The sequence below is a fragment of the Aquarana catesbeiana genome, linkage group LG03 (assembly GCF_042186555.1).
Source record: "Aquarana catesbeiana isolate 2022-GZ linkage group LG03, ASM4218655v1, whole genome shotgun sequence".
In the NCBI taxonomy this organism is placed as follows: Eukaryota; Metazoa; Chordata; class Amphibia; order Anura; family Ranidae; genus Aquarana; species Aquarana catesbeiana.
In genome coordinates, this window is record NC_133326.1 from 151230989 (window position 1) to 151248128 (window position 17140).

Consider the following 17140-nt stretch of genomic DNA (forward strand, 5'->3'; position numbering starts at 1 on the left):
TACATAGCAATGCACAACCCGCATTCTATGAGAAGCAGCACTCTTTTTGTAACACATCTGCCGCCTCCCGATCTGTCCCGTCTTCAGAAACTATAATCTCTTGTCACAGGGCGTGGATCATAAGGAGCTGCATTAAGTCATATGAACACGCATATATCTAACCACACCCCTCATCAACCTTCCACGCTTGTCCTTTCCTTGAATTGATAAAGTTATTCAAACAGCCGGCTTTGCATTGCATGACGGTCCTCGTAGTTCAAGAAGCCTCGGCGTCCCTCCACTGAACGATATAGCAAACTACAATTCCCGAGAACAAGCTGGAGTATCCGTCCTGTTCAGATCGGGCGAACGCTTTTCGCTGCAAGATCTGATTGGCTACGAGATTTCCCGCAGCTGCGCGGTTTGTGTGTGTGTCAGTGTTTTGGTGTGAAAGAAGGAAGAGAGTGAGAAGAGATGTCTGCATTCAGGGGCCAAATCAGCAAGAGCAAAGATCCTTCGGGGCTACTTATCTCTGTTATTAGGTAGGTGATGACAATGGCTTGTGTTCAGGCTGTTGGTGACAACATGTTAGAAGACTCATGGAGGAGGAAACGGGCGTCATTCTGAATGGGTAGAGCAAGGCTTGCTAGCTGTGTGAAGCTGTGTCAGGGGTTTAATGACTAATTTGTGTTTTATTTTTATATATATTAGATACATTTTTTTTTTTTGTTCTTGTGTTTAATGGACAGGAAGAGCAGAGAATTTTTCCCAAGGGGAAACAGGAACATAAAAGATATATATTTATATATTTATTTTAGGGCTGCGGAAATTAATGATTAATTCCTTGAGTAATCGCTAATTTTTTTTGATCGATCAAAATTTTTTTGATCGGTAGGCTGCCTGCCCTGGGGCCGCTTTGGGCCAAGCAGTGACTGCAGCTCAGCGCTCCGCTCCCTCCTCCACTATATGTCATACACAGTCTGCGGGCATCTCCCGCTGTGTCTCCGAGTTGAGTGTGAAAACTTTGGCCGCGCTGTGAGAAAAGTCCCGCCCTCCTCCTAGATCAACTCGTGTGATAGACGCAGTGTTCTGTCTATCACATGAGCTGATGACATTTGGCATGTCATTTTTTTGGAGGGGGGGAGCAGGTACCTAGTTTTGACAGGTACCCAGCTCCCACTTACTTCCCTGCGGCTTGAGTGGAAGTTCTCCTCTCCCCCTCCCTCCCTGAAATCTTCTGGGACACATCACATGTCCCAGAAGATTGCTCTGCCATTCAGGATGCACAGCACGACTCACGCATGCGCAGTGCGCACACGCCTGTGAAGCCGCAAGCTGTCACAGCTGGGTGCTCACGCTTGCAATGCCGGTGCCACGGAGAGGAGAGGGAGAGGAGCAAGGCTTCGGGCAGCTGCATCGCTGGACTGTGGGACAAGTGAATGTATTTTAAAAGTCAGCAGCTACACTTATTGTAGCTGCTGACTTTTAATAAACTTAAAAATGACTGGAACATCACTTTTATGCATTAAGATAAAAAAAAAAAACCTGTGTGCAGCAGCCCCCCTAATACTTACCTGAACACCATCTCAATCCAGCAATGTTTCAGGAGAGTCCTGGCTGCCTGGAACTCTCCCTCATTGGCTGAGACAGCAGCGCGGTGCCATTGGCCCCTGCCGCTCTCAATCAAAGTCAGAGAGCCAATGAGAGAGAGGGGGCAGGGCCAAACCGCGGCTCCGTGTCTGAATGGACACGCGGAGCAGCGGCTCGGGTGCCCCCATAGCAAGCTGTTTGCTGTAGAGACACTCGACGGGAGGGGCCAGAAGGACCTGAGAAGAGGAGGGTCTGGGCTGCTCTGTGCAAAATCATTACACAGTACAGGTAAATAAAACATGTTTTTGTTCTTTTACAATTAAAAAACAGAGACTTTAGTATCGCTTTAAATAACATGCTGCAACATCTGGCTCATGGTCCTATTGAATTCAATGGGCAAGTGCGACAGTGTTTTCCGTTATTTTATTTTTTTATTATTATTTATTTATTTTTTACAGTCGCATGGGCGGGCTTCACAGTGACTGATCACTGTAGTAGCCAATTAGAGGCTACCACAGCAATTAGGTTACCGGGAATTAGGAGATCTGGGGCCCGGAGCTCTCAGCAAGACCCCAGTCTCTGTGCTGGAAGCACGCCGCACAAGGGAGAACAACATATGTGTGGCCCCACGTAAAGAAGCCCAGTGCAGTGAGGCCGCATATATGTGTTAGGTCAGCATGAAGGGGTTAAGGTAAAAAATAATTCAGTGTATCGCTCCCCTCCCCCTGCTTATACTTAATCCAGTGCTGTGCCTGTCTGCAGCGGTTCTCTCCCTTCTCCTTGCTCTCGCAGGCGTGGCAGAGTGCTGTGGGAGCCAAGCGCTGCTGTAAGTCAAATCCTGTGACGAGGGGGCGGGACTGAACCTCTCTGTGTCTATAACATGCAGTGTGGCTCAGGAGCGAGCCCACATATGTGCCACATTAGGAAATTGCTTCCAATGGTGGCACACCAAGAAGAGGCGTTGCCAGGTATGCTGGCGGGAAACCCCAGAAGAAGAGAATCGGGACCACAATGCCATTGCACAGAGCAGGTAAGTGTACCATGGAAAACATTTTACTTTACACACTTTAAATTTGCCACAGTGTGCATACAGACCCCTTTAGCTACCATGTCCATTTGTAGGAGAATGGTTAAATGGCAGTAAAAATGCAGAAACGCCACTTGTTTTTACTGCTTCCTGGCTGCCCATGTGAAAGAGTCCCAGGAGCCTGCTCACATGAACAGTAAGACCCATCGCAAAATACCCCCTGTGGCTGAACGCAGGAACGCTGCCACACAAGTCCGTGTGGTTTCAGTAGGCGGAGCTTACTTTGGGGGCTCGTAAGGTTTTCCTGCCCAGCACTGCCTACTCCGCCCTACTGTTACTCTACAGCAGCCTTTTTCAACCAGTGTACCTTAAGGTTTCTTCAGGGGTGCCTTGGCAAAATGCCTAAAAATTGCCCCAACATTATATACAAGACGGCAGATGGATAAAGCCTACCTTTTAGTTACACAAAGCCACAGGTTTTCATTGTGCACCATTACGACCTTTTAGCCACCGGCGTCCTAACAACCAATGACCCTTCCCTACCCCTCTGTCAGTGCTGGGGTCACATTAGCTGAGTGAGGGAGAAAAGAAACACTGGAATACTAGTCAGTACCAGTGTGCAAAAGTGTATTGGATTTTGAAGAATAAATCGCCTATAACGTTGGGTGTCCTACATGTGTGGATGTTGATATATTATGTAAAAGAATATTTTTTAACCTTTTAGAATGGATGCCTCGAGATTATCCATAATTGTAAAAAATGCCTTGACTGAAAAAAGGTCTACAGTACAACTCTAGAGCTTGTAGAGAACTAATTTTTCCTTTTAAGCACTTGTTCTATTGTGTCACAGGTGCTCTGCTAGACAGTCCCCATATGCTGCTTGGATGAGGCACACTTTAGTTTTCTGACACGCCATTACTCTGATGCCCTGATAGTGTGCAGTGCCCTGTAAATTGCTGCTACCTAGTAATACAGTACACTGACAGCTCCATACTACTGTATGCACTATGGCCAACAACAAGGCCTGACACTCTCCACTTTATCCCAGCTTGTCACAACTTTCCCCAATTGCCACTCTGCAGGACTGCTCTGGAGTGCTGGCACAGGTCGAAGTTTGAGTCTGTACTAGAGCTGCACGATTCTGGCTAAAATGAGAATCACGATTTTTTTGCTTAGAGGATAGATCACGATTCTCTCACGATTCTTGCGGTGTAACATCTTTCACATTAAAACAAAAAAAAATTGCGCTAACTTTATGGTTTCTTTTTTTTTTTATTTATTGAAGTGTATTTTTTCCCAAAAAATTGCATTTGAAAGACTGCTGGGCAAATACAGTGCGACATAAAATATTGCAGCAATTGCCATTTTATTCCATATTATAAAATATATATATATATATATATATATATATATATATATATTATCTCTAATGTTTGGGGGTTCCAAGTAATTTTTTTTTAGCAAAAAATATTGATTTTAACTTAAGAAAGAAGTGTCAGAAAAAGATTTAGACTTTAAGTGGTTAAACTTCCTGCATTTACACGTTGTTTAAAGCTTGGCAGATTGCCCAGGTTATTTGTTTACACAGAGAAGTTCTATCCCTTTGATCTAAGAAGGAAGTTAGATACAATGTTTCAAGTTCTAAACTTGGCAGACTGCCCAGATGTTTTCTTTTGACAGCTGAGTGAGCAGATAATCTCTCCACTTGTTTATATGAAAGTATCGTCAAACTCAGCAGGAGAGATCGTCAGGGGAGGTGAATCGAGATCACGATTTTTTTTAACGATTAATTGTGCAGCTCTAGTCTGTACTGAATGTAATTGCTATCCCTCCTGCAGAGCTCACCTTGTCCCCTTCCTGCCTTCTATAACACTGCATCATGTGAAGGGAGGGAGAACAGAACTCAGTAGAGTTCCCAGTAACCACCCACAAGCAGCAGGGACTGCACTTGATGAGCTTCTGGCTAATTAATTATACAGAGCATGGAAATTCAATTATTTTAGTAAATATAAACTGCTAAATACCTTTTCTCATCAGCAGTATATAGCAGTTTGTGACTTCTATCAGTGTCTGGCTGAGCACAGGTTAAAGCTTCTTGGAGGAGTTTTCAATCTCCTCTGACTGTCCTATGAGGCTGCATGACTCCTGGCCCTCTGTCTGGACAGTGATTGGCTTTGTGATGATTACATTCACTCTTCCCCCAAAAAACCAAAATATACAGACTGATTTTACTGTTGTGGGTTTAATAACACATAGCACATTTGTCCCTGCTATAAGGAAATGATGGTGGCTCAGGATGAGCAGCTGACAAATATATCCACACTGGGTGAGCAGAAGGAAACCCTGGCAAGTCACTATATGAAAATGACAGAATGGTTGAGTTCTGGAGCGAGTAGAGAAGGGCATGCTTACTTCTCAGCCATACCAGTACTCTTTTGCCTTTCACAGAGATGTCAATGTCCTTTATTGCTGGGCAATGTCCAGCCCCGTGCAATGCACATTCTAGCAGGACAACAGAGTAGTGCAGTGGGTACAAACTAAGCTTGCTTTTCTCCACCTGCTACTGAACACTGGCCCATTTGTTACATACCTACTTAGTAGGTAAGGTTGAATAAAGACAATAGTCCATCCAGTTCAACCTGTGTAGGTGTATGTGTGTTAGTTTTGATAATTTCCCATATCCCTGTATGTTGTGTTCTTTAAGATGTGCGTTCAAGAGTCTTTTAAAAATATCAATACTCCCCGCTGACACCACCACTTGTGGAATAGAGTTCCACGTTCTTACCGCCCTGACAGTGAAAACCCCCCTGTGCAGTTTAAGTATAAACCGCTTCTCCAATCTCACTGTGTGGCCCCATGTCCTCTTATACCCCCTGAGATTGAATATCTTTTTTCCTATGCTGGGATCACCATTCAGGTAATAGTCATTGGCTATCATGTCCCCTCTCAAGCATCTTTTCTCCAGCGAGACTAAATTTAGTTCTTGTTGCTCCTCGTATTTGAGATCCTCCAGTCCTCTTATTAATTTAGTTGCCCTTCTTTGCACTATATCCAGCTCCAGCACATTCCTTCTGAGGATTGATGAGCAGAACTGGACGGAATACTCCAGATGTAGCTGGACCAGAGTTTTATAAAGTGGCAGAATTAAAGTTTTATCTCTGGAGTATATCCCCTTTTTTATGCATGCTAATATTCTGCTGGCTTTGGTAGCTGCAGCTTGACATTGCATTGTCTGTCTTCCACTAGGATCCCCAGATCTTTCTCCATCCTTGACTCCCCCAGAGGTTCTCCCCTAGTGAACAGTTTGCGTTTATTTTCTTAGCCCCCAAGTGCATTATTTTACATTTCTCCACATTAAACTTCACTTGCCATGTAGTTGCCCACTCCATTAATTTGTTCTTTTCTTTTACTCCTCTTCATTGTTGACAGGGGAGTTCTCTGCCTCCCTATCATTACCATTGGTTTGCCTACAACAGGGGTCTCAAACTGGCAGCCCTCCAGCTTTTGCAAAACTACAAGTCCCATCATGCCTCTGCCTGTGGGAGTTATGCTTGTAACTTTCAGCCTTGCAAGGCCTCATGGGACAACAGCTGGGGGGCTGCCAGTTTGAGATCCCTGGCCTACAAGCTCTATAACAGCTCCCAAGGTGCGGCCCACATCCAGTGTGTAGCCCAGGGATGTTTGGGAGTTGTAATCTGGCAGCGCACAGGAGGCTAACCAGGGTTCCCTGCCAGTTCCTCCCACATGCTGCAGCTCAGATCTGTGGTAGAAGCCCAGCATTGTCACATTGGATAACTAGGATAACTAAGTAAAGGAACAGTGAACTTGAAAAATTATTTTTGTTATTTTAAAAGAGGCAATTGGGGGTGTCTTAAGAGATTTAATATGGTGCCCAAAGTTCAGCTTCAAAATATAAATGATTTTTTAAATGATTTTTCTCACTTTTAGTCCTGGACTTTTAGGGCGTACACACGGTCGGACTTTGTTCGGACATTCCGACAACAAAATCTATTGATTTTTTCCGACGGATGTTGGCTCAAACTTATCTTGCATACACACAGTCACACAAAGTTGTCAGAAAATCCGATCGTTCTGAACGCGGTGACGTAAAACACGTACGTCGGGACTATAAACGGGGCAGTGGCCAATATCTTTCATCTCTTTATTTATTCTGAGCATGCGTGGCACTTTGTCCGTCGGATTTGCGTACACACGATCGGAATTTCCGACAACGGATTTTGTTGTCGGAAAATTTTATCTCCTGCTCTCGAACTTTGTGTGTCAGAAAATCCGATGGAAAATGTCCGATGGAGCCCACACACGGTCGGAATTTCCGACAACACGCTCCGATCGGACATTTTCCATTGGAAAATCCGACCGTGTGTACGGGGCATTAGAGAGTGTGAATTATCTAATTTAAAACCTAAAAGGGATTCCAAACCTTTCCCATCCCATTTAAAAGTTAAAAAATGGCTTTAGGTTCACTATAATATCAGAAAACCATTGAATGTCAAACAGTCAGTATATTTAGAGATATTAGCAGAGATTTCTCTTACTTTGGAAATGATTTGCTGATGTCAGCTTTTTCCTAGCAAATTTGTCACTTAAGCTGTCTGCAGTAAAAGTTTCTCAAAGTTTACCTCTCTGGGGAGCAGCAAGCCTGAACCCTGCTGCCTTCAAGTGCTACAGCCTCCGGCAGAATCTTCACATCGACACATTTCAGGGTGTGTCAGATGCCTGGTCCTGTGCTTCGCTGAATTGTCTTACCTCAAAAAGCAGCTGGGGCATCAAGCGTTTGAGAAATTTGGCATGCTGACTCGCAGCCCACCAGAGAGTTAAGTTCAGAGGCTTCTATAAGGTAAGCAAGTTGAAACATGCCTCATTTTTTGGCTGAAGGACATCCAGCATCATCTAATCCTTTCCTACCCAGCTTTACTGTCCCTGGCCTACCCTTTTCATACGTTGGACTTTAATTCTTTAAATCATGGAAGCTCAGTATAACATCTGGGTGTTACCACAACTTCCTGTTTTCAAGAACCTACAGTATATGTAGCACCCTGCTTACCTTTAGCCTTGATCTGTCTGCATTGCATAGAGAAGCACAGAAAGCCAGGGAGGACATTGCGGTCTCTACAATAAGGTATGTATGAAAAACAGATTTCTATTTCATTTACGTTCAATACTAGCATTGTGATGTTGGGGCAAAGGAGCAACCAGGGAAGGCAAAATATAAGCAGATTAGACTTCAGCTGTAAGATGATGTTGTTACCGTACTCTGCTGTTATGTGATTTGGAAAGAATTGGTATAACCATTTGACCCTCTCCCAATGTGATTATGTCCCTCCACTTCATAAATGCAGATTTTTACATGTTTGTGACAAAATTGTTGAAACATGTGATAGACCGTTTACATGTGTGGGTTGCCAGGCAAACCTTTCTGATGTGCCAGACACCCTGCAAAGATGATGCTGGTATCAGGGAAGTGGACATTAAAAGTCAGCATTACTTCGACTTATGGGACATTTTACAGAGCAAATTTGGAAACATCACCGCATCTCCTTTCCTTGACGTATTGCCTCTATTAAAATAACTATATTGCCCAAACTTTTAACTTTTTGCAACATTACCGGTTTCCTGTACCCATGACGCACCTCAGGCGACTTCAGACAGACTTCTTGAATTTTATACGGGACTATAAGAGACATAGGATAGCTAACACAGTTATTTTTGCCTCTCGGAATGATGGTGGCCTGGCCTTTCCAAATTTACTGAGGTATTTATTACGTGACCCAGTTGCGAGCTGTTGCCTCCTGGGTGCCACTTTTTGCATATAGTCGTTGCACAGAGGTTGAGAAACTTTGGTTGTCTCCTGTTCATCCTAACAACTTACTGTAGAATGCCATTGCGGATGTTGCCTCTTCTTCTCTCCTGCATTCTGTCATTGTTACGTGGATTGTGGAGACTGTTGAAACGTTAACACTGTCTTTTGTCCGAAGCCTTTCTGGTGACTGCCTTTTTGTTCAACCCCAAAGTGCCAGATAGTCTAACCTAGAGGTCGACCGATATATCGGCCGGCCGATATATCGGCCGATATTTGGTGTTTTTTACTTAATCGGCATCGGCCGATTGTGCTGATAAAAAAGCCGATATAGCTTCAGCGCGACTTGCAAAAGACTTCTGTAATAGAAGTCAGTGTAAGTTGTCTGTGTGAAGCGACTTCTCCCCCTCTCTGGGCAGCCTGCCAAATCTGATAAAAAGAACCTGAAGGATACAATGTTTACACTTCTGAATGAACTAAATTCCGTGTGTAGAAGTTCTCAGTTTAACCATTTAAAGACTAAATCTTTTCTGACATTTGTTGCTTACAAGTAAAAATCCAGTATTTTCTGCTAGAAAATCACTTGGAACCCCCAAACATATATATATATATATATTTTTTTAGCAGAGACCCTAGGGAATAAAATAGCGGTTGTTGCAATATTTTATGTCACACGGTATTTGCGCAGCGGTCTTTCAAATGTAATTTAAAAAAAAAAAAATACACTAATAAATTTAAAAAAAAAACTAAGCAGTAAAGTTAGCCCATTTTTTTTCATCCAGAAGTTTTGATTACCTGTTTTTGTGTATTTAATATTTAAGAGAGGTTTTTTTATATTTTTTTTATCTAAATTCTACATACAAGTGAACTGATTGGAGGTTTGTTTTGTTTAATAAATGTTTAAATGTAAAAAAATTTCCGTATCACTGAAGGTTGCTTTCACACTGGAGGGCATGCATTGACGGTAAAAAACTGCTAGTTTTAGCGGCTCTTTACCGTCATTTTAGCGGCGCTATTCGGCTGCTAGCAGGTCGCTTATAACCCAGCTAGCGGCCGAGGAAGGGGTTAAACGCACCCCTGAAGCGCTGCTGCCGAAACGCTTTGCAGGCGATTCGACAGCGGTGCGCATTCATTTCAATGGGCAGGAGTGGTGGTATACACCGCTCCAAAGATGCTGCTTGCAGGACTTTTTTTAATATCCTGCCAGCACATCGCCTCAGTGTGAAAGCACTCGGGCTTTCACACTGAGACTGCAGGGGAGCCGTTTGACAGGCACTTTACAGGTGCTATTTTTAGCCCAAAAGCGCCTGAAAAACGCCCCATTGTGAAAGGGGTCTAACTGTTAGATTTTATGAGATGAAGGTAAAAAAAAAAAAAAAAAAAAAAAAAAAAAAAAAACCGGCCTAATATATCAGCCCAAAAAAATCGGCATCACATATCGGCCATCGGCCACCGCGATTTGTAAATATCGGCATCGGCATCGGCCAGAGAAAAACCCATATCGGTCGACCTCTAGTCTAACCCTCCAGATGTCCTCCCCGTGGATGTCAGAAAAATTATTTCATTTTGATCAACTGGTAGACCCTAGAAAGCAGAAGCTGCTTTCTTTCTATCTACTTGGAGAAAAACACAATTTACAGCATCGTGTGGACTACAGATACTTTCAGATAGGTCACTATTCATCCTCCATTGCCCCATGTTGCGATTTTTCAAATTGACTTCCTTCGAGAGATTAGTCTTAGTGGGTCCCTCCCAAAAGGGCTTAATTTCTGATATTTCCAAAAATTATGAATCTCTTCCCAATGCAAACACAGGGAAAACATGATTAAATGTGCAAATGGGAAAGGGCAATTGGTAAGTAATTGTCCCTAGAAGCATTGCAAGTGATTTTGTCACAGGCTGCGAAGAGCTCTATATGTACACATATAGAATAAAGGGGGGAATTAGGGAATTTAAATGAAGCACATATGTAGTGTGCCTCCATCCTGGGTTCAAGTACATAAAGAAGGAATTTGGGACTTTGAATGAAACTAATGCCATTGTGGAGGTGGGTAGATAGGAAAACATATTTAATAACATGCAAAATGTAAAAATCAATGATACAAAACAAGTAAAAAGTATTGATCATGTGTGTAGACACATGCATCTGCATGTGTGCTGAACATCAAGGATACATGAGTATATTGACTTGGCAACGCATGAGGATATAGAAAAATTAGTAAATAGATTCTGTAAATTTCATATATGTACATAAACATCATATAGGCGGCACATTGCAATCAAAGTAAGTAATCTAGAATAGTGGAAACATGATTATGTAGATAGTGAGCTGAAGTAGTTACTGATGCAGGCTTGTATCTGCATCCCAAATTGCCCAACACGTTTCATGTATGAACACTCATCAGGGGCGAAAGTTCAAGGGTATCTATAGAGAATAAATATAATTAATCTTATATGGCACTAGACATAACAGGAAAAGGCAAGTGTGCCAGTCCTGAATACTTACAAATGATTAAATATGTAAGTATGGGGCCAGGGCCCAAAGGGTAGTCGTTCTCGGGAGCTGAGGTAGTATGGAGTCGCATGGCAGCAGGGCGTACACACAGACCCCCCCCCCCCCCCCAGAGCACAGATGGCCAATCTTCACGGTGAATCCAAGTAATGGATAAGTGATGACTGTCAGAGAGTCTATAATAAATAAATAGGGTATCACTGTGCTGCATAATATTGATAAGAAACTATGGTGAAGATGAAAAGTGATCGTTTGAAAAGGTGAAAATAATAAGGAAACAGTGCATGTGATGATATACCAAAAGACCCAGTTTGTGAGAGTAATAATATGAAGAGAATTGTGCAGTGACATCAGGGACAGTCCACATCGCCAATACAAGTTGGAGAGAAAGGTGGCTGGCTAGCCAAGAGGTGTGAGGGATGACAGTATAGTTACCTTGTTATATATATATATATTATATATATATATATATATATATGCGCAAGTGCTTCTGTGACATAGAGCATTTTAGAATGTGTGGCAAGAAAAGCTGTGTCTGGGGAGGCGCCATATATACGCCCGCACGCCGGCTCTGACCAGCGCCACGCCACGCCAGCAGGTAGTGTACAGGGAGGAGCCTCGACTCAGGCGGTAAACACCGCCCACGAGCGAGGCTCCCGGCTGTGTCGGCTGAATTGGAAAAACTCGCATCACGCGTCATGACGCCTGAAGGACGTCCCACGTGAGATACGGTGACGTATCGCCGATGCGCTGTGGGTGCCCACCCAGCCCCCCACGCCCCCAGCCAGGGCGGTAGAAAGGGGGAAAGGGAGGACACGCAGAGTGCATCGCAGCTCCTGGGCAAGAGACATCGAATCAGCCCAGATACCCAGACTGTTGGTATGGTGTTTTTGGGGTGATGTGCAGTACCTTTTGACCTCCAAACATGATGTGTATTATGGCATCCAAAGAGTTCAATTTTGTTCTCATCTGACCAGACTATATTCTCCCAGTATTTCACAGGCTTGTATAAATGTCATGCAGCAAACTTTAAACAAGCCTCTACCTGCTTTTTCTTCAGCAATGGAGTCTTGTGTCGTGAGCGTGCATACAGGCCATGGCAGTTGAGTGCATTACTTATTGTTTTTTTTTTTTTTTTTTTTTTTTTTTTTTTTTAAACAATTGTACCTGCTACTTCCAGGTCTTTCTTAAACTCTCTACAAGTGGTCCTTGGCTCTTGGACAACTCTTCTGATCATTCTTTTCACTCCTCTGTCAGAAATCCTGAGAGGAGCACAAGGTCGTGCCTGGTTTATGGTGAAATGATGTTCTTTCCACTTCTGGGTTATGGTCCCAAAATTGCTCACTGGATCATTCAGAAGTTTAGAAATCCTTCTGTAACCATTGCCATTAGTATGTTTTGCAAAACTTAGGTTGTTGTGTGACACCTTGGTAATGAGACACCATTTTATAGGTCATCAGTTGAGACTGAACCAGCTGATATTAATTTGCACTGACAAGGGGCAGGATTGCTTTATAAATACTGATAGATTTCAGTTGGTGTCTTGGCTTTCCTTGCCTTTTTTGTATCTCCCTTTCTTCATGTGTTCAATGCTTTTTTCCCTTTTGTCATTCCATTTTATTACACAGAACTTCATTTCTTAACGTATTTGTTTTGGTTTCTTTGTATGTATGGATTGTTACTGACATGTATAAATTTCATGTCAATAGCACCTTTAGAAATATATTGACCTAGAAAAATGGTGACACATTTAATACTTGTTTTATTTACTGTATACAGTATAAATGAGAGTTATGCAGCAAAATTTTATCCACATGAAAAATAGTATAGTGATGTAGCACTGCCCTGTTTTACATACTGAGCTTCACTCTGTCCAGCTTGTTTTCCTATATATTTTCTTATAACTGTGAACCACCCCACCAAATAACCTTACATGATCTGGTTGCTGTGGTTTCCCTATCTATGGAGTTACTCAGGTCTCAGAAGTAATATCTAGGCAGGAAGGCATTGTAAAACAAAAGGATATTCACAGTTCCTGTCAACACTGAAGTGTGGACATTTCAGAGCTACAGGCCTTGTTTTCAGTGCACTGTTTGATTTTCATTTGTGTTTGTCTAGTAGACTATACACTGCATTTTATTTTATTTAGAATTTTACTATGGCTGCAATTCACTCAATTTAAAAAGAACAATCCACATTACAAACTGGTAAATCTCACAATTGTATAGTTTTGTAACTTACAAGATTAAAGTAGAACAATCGGCAAAACTTTTTTTGGCTAGAGTAAGGGATGGTCATGACACCTGTCAGTTTTTTCTTTGCCATTTGTGCACCATTGGGGAAATTTCACTTCCTGTCCCATAGCCAGAGATAGCTGCACAGACACAGAGAGGGGTGAGGGGGGAGAGAGGTGAGCAGAGGGGACAGATACGTAGGATGCAGGGACGCAATCAGACCACGGTGATCAGGGCTGAGCAGCCCTGATTTTCGTGGTCTGTTTAGAGAGGGCATGTTCGGATCGTACCCGCCAGAAAGCCGTCACTGCACACCACCAATCGTAGGCAGTGAGGCATTTCTCGGCCCACAGCTGCACATACACATGCTGCCTATGATTGGCGGTGTGCAGTGAATGCTTCCTAGCGGGTATGATCCAAGCACGCCTGAGCCCATCATTAGTGGTAATGTGGCTCGGGGGAAAAAACATTGACATTTTGTCCTGCCTGCTCCTGGCACAGTTAGCAGTGGCTAATGGAAAGCTCCCGATTGCTCCTTGCAATCGGGAACGTTTCGATCATGTGAGTGCTATGACAGACAATCATAGCGGTCACATGATCATAAACCTCTCCCTGCCTCCCGGCATATTAAATCCCTTAAAGGGCTCAGGCACCAAGAGGTTAATTTGCAGGGATTTCCTCTCCCTTCCTGTTTTTGCTATGGGTGAGGGAAGTGAAGGGAAATCTCCCCAATGGGACATATATGACAAAACAAATCTGACAGGGATTATAACCCTCCTTTACTCTATACAGCTAATATATCCAGCAAATAAGTGAACGGCCATAAACCCTGTAGTGATGTAAATGCTGATGTTTCATTGTATTGGTGTTTACTTGTACATGTGCATACAGCATATTTCCCCAAACATGGTAGAAGGGAAACCTCTCTTCTCGTTGCTGGGGAGACGCAGGTGGGGGAGTACAGACTTCCATAGAAGTGAATGTCTGTGTGCCCCCCAGCCGCAGAAAAATACTTTAGGCATATTTGATGCCTATATACTGTATCTCCATATGCTTGAGGCCTGATAATGTGAATCCCCCCCCCCAAACGAATTCAGAAAGCAAAACCGCAGTGAGGTAAATGCCAATTTATCCTCTCGTTATGGAAAAAATACTTTCGGATCCCGGTTAATGGCAGTTGGATTCATCAATAATTTCTTTGAAAATGATCGTAATTACAGCAGTGCATTTTTCTAGTAAAGAAATGCATCTAGCCCATAATTTTACAAAGAAAAAACGGTTTATCACTCTACATCTGTCATTGTTGTGTGATTACTGTATAGTAATATAAGAATAATACATTGAGTTTTTATTTTTTATTTATTTTTTCTTTTAGAACCCTTTCAACTAGTGATGATGTGGAAGACAGAGAGACAGAGCGAGGACGCTTGGAGCACGCCTATGAAAAATGTGACAAAGACCTGGATGAGAAGATTGAGCAGCACTTTACAGAGCTTACCACTGCCATACGTACTTACCAGAGCATAACTGAACGTATCACCAACTCTCGTAACAAGATCAAACAGGTGAACCATATACATATATTGCCAACTTTTTTTTCAATATGCTAAGCTTGTTCTATATAAACAGTGGTTCAAATGTCTAAGCAGTAAGTCTACTAAAAAGACTAAAAGACCACAAGGTGTCCTGTAAAGACTATGGCTACAGCCTGATCCCAACTGACTTAGTTAATTAGAAGGCAAATGGAGCCATGCAAGGTTCATGAAAACTTATTAGTTGTGAACTTTTAGCAAAAAGTATATAGTATATTAAGGAATTCATCTGTGTTTGTTGAGGACTTCTGTCATTTGCCTTGCAATACTAATGCATAACAAAATAATTCCTTCAGTGCTCTTAAAATGCTGAACAATTGAATGTCTTTGAATACATTTCTTCTTTCTTCCCTTCATTTTAAGATCAATACTGGTCAAAGTTACAGATATTATTTTTTTTATAATCTTAGGTAATTAGCAGAAATCAGCTGTAACTGATTATTAATGTTCACAGGCTATACACCTCAGTGAATAATGAGTTAATATATTAAGCTAGGCTAAGGTAAAAAAAAAACCCATACTTAGAGAATAAAAATAAAAAGTTTAATTGTGTGCAGCTTTACGCAAAGGGGCCTTAAAGTAAACCTCTCTTCCGAGAAATACTGGGACTACCATTGGCGGCCTGCGCCTAAAATTCTAGTTGTCTGACTGTTCTGCCTAGACCTTCAGTACTTCTCAGAGTCTGACCTAGAGGAAGTATGCAAATTAGTATAATCGGACAAAGTCACAAGTCCTTATCTATTTGTACGTTTTGTGTCAATGACACAGAAAATATTAAACCCAAATGATCACGACAACAATCGGGTAAGCTACTTGCCTTTTTGGGAGGAGAAACCAGCAACATCAGCTGCCATGTTTTTTCACTTTACAATTTGTTTAACTATTTTCCCCAAATGTATTTTTTTTCAGGTAAAAGAAAACCTTCTGTCATGTAAGATGCTTCTTCACTGCAAGCGTGATGAACTGAGAAAACTTTGGATTGAGGGTATTGAGCACAAGCATGTCCTGAACCTTTTGGATGAAATTGAAAACATTAAACAAGTGCCTCAAAAACTGGAACAGTGTATGGCCAGCAAACACTATCTGAGTGCCACTGACATGTTGGTAAGTGTATTTATTTATTTTTGGGACACTGTAGGTATTTTTAAAATATATAAAACTATTTTAAATGTCAATAATCTATTATTACATATTTTTTATATGAATTGGATTGCCCTCATCTACTTGCAAAAAGCATTAATCATGGGAACAGTTCTTCAGATATCATGTTTCCTGTGTTGAGAAATGAAAGCTGTTCGTTTTTTTGTGAAGTGTTTGTAGCATTTCTATTCAATAGGTGGTGTTGTATAGTTACATTTTCTGTATAATTGATAAAATTAAGTATAAATTGGATCTCTTTTACTTTATCACTATAAAGCTGGTCGTAGACGATATGATTTTCTTTCCTGCAAGCACAGGCTCCAGGAAAAAAATTGCTCGATTTTTCCCATCAACACAGACACTGTTGATAGGGAAATTCCTCCTGCAGAGCTATTGTGGTCTCCTGGTGGGTGAAAAATTGCATCAAAAATTTGACAGGCTGGTTGTACCTAAGTTTATCGATTGATCAAAATGGGCACAAGCGGACTACAAATTCAAATCTCGGCCAGTCTCTGCTGAAACGGCCATGATTCGGACCATCTTTGGCCGGCTTAATATTTTAAATTAGGACTCAGCCTTACCTAAATATTTTTAACGAATATGTTTCTAAATGCTAATATCACACTTTTTGCTAACAATTTAGTTGACAGATTGGTGGATTTAACCAAAATGAATTCTTTACCGAAATTCTTTTCATATTTAAGTCCTGTAAACTTGTAATACCTCACTAAATTCATATGAATTCTCTTACGGGTCAGTAAGAAATACTAAACATAAGTTTATATTATTGGTTAGCCAGGTCAATGTATGTAATTATCATGAAACCCTCTGGAACAGTGTCCTGTAGCTCTGATCAGCAAACCACCTATGTCAGCGTGGATATGCTTCTGTGCTTGGCGTGGGCAGATTGCAAAAGCAAAGAGGAGGAACTGCCAGGCTAACCAGATTTTTAATGCAAAAAAAGTAAAAATTCAACAGGCTACAGTTTCATACACCCGCATAGAAAAAAAAACATATCTGCATTTGTAGCTGTGTAGCATTTTTTTTTTTCATGGATCTGGACACAGGCGCATTGTTTATCAACAATGCACACAGCTATGTAAAAATCTGTAGGAAGCAATGCTTTCAGAGTGGTAACAAAAATAGGAAATTCTTTATGCTTTACTGGAGTAATATTCATGTGTATACCTGTATAAAAGCATAGTTTGTATACAGTGAATTAAATGACTGGAAGAGGATGAAGCAGAA

The 17140-nt window shown here is 41.8% G+C and overlaps 1 protein-coding gene across 2 annotated transcripts in view; it reads left to right on the plus strand.

Annotated features, from left to right (window-relative positions):
* The first annotated feature begins 360 nt into the window (after positions 1–360).
* The window catches only part of EXOC4 (exocyst complex component 4), an 813215-nt gene continuing 796435 nt past the window's right edge, over positions 361–17140 (plus strand). For both annotated transcript variants that reach the window (XM_073619419.1, XM_073619420.1), the window contains exons 1-3: positions 361–521; positions 14536–14725; positions 15662–15856. In XM_073619419.1, coding sequence (XP_073475520.1) covers positions 454–521; positions 14536–14725; positions 15662–15856 — 453 coding nt within the window. In that variant the 5' untranslated portion in view covers positions 361–453. The remainder of the gene's footprint in view (positions 522–14535; positions 14726–15661; positions 15857–17140) is intronic.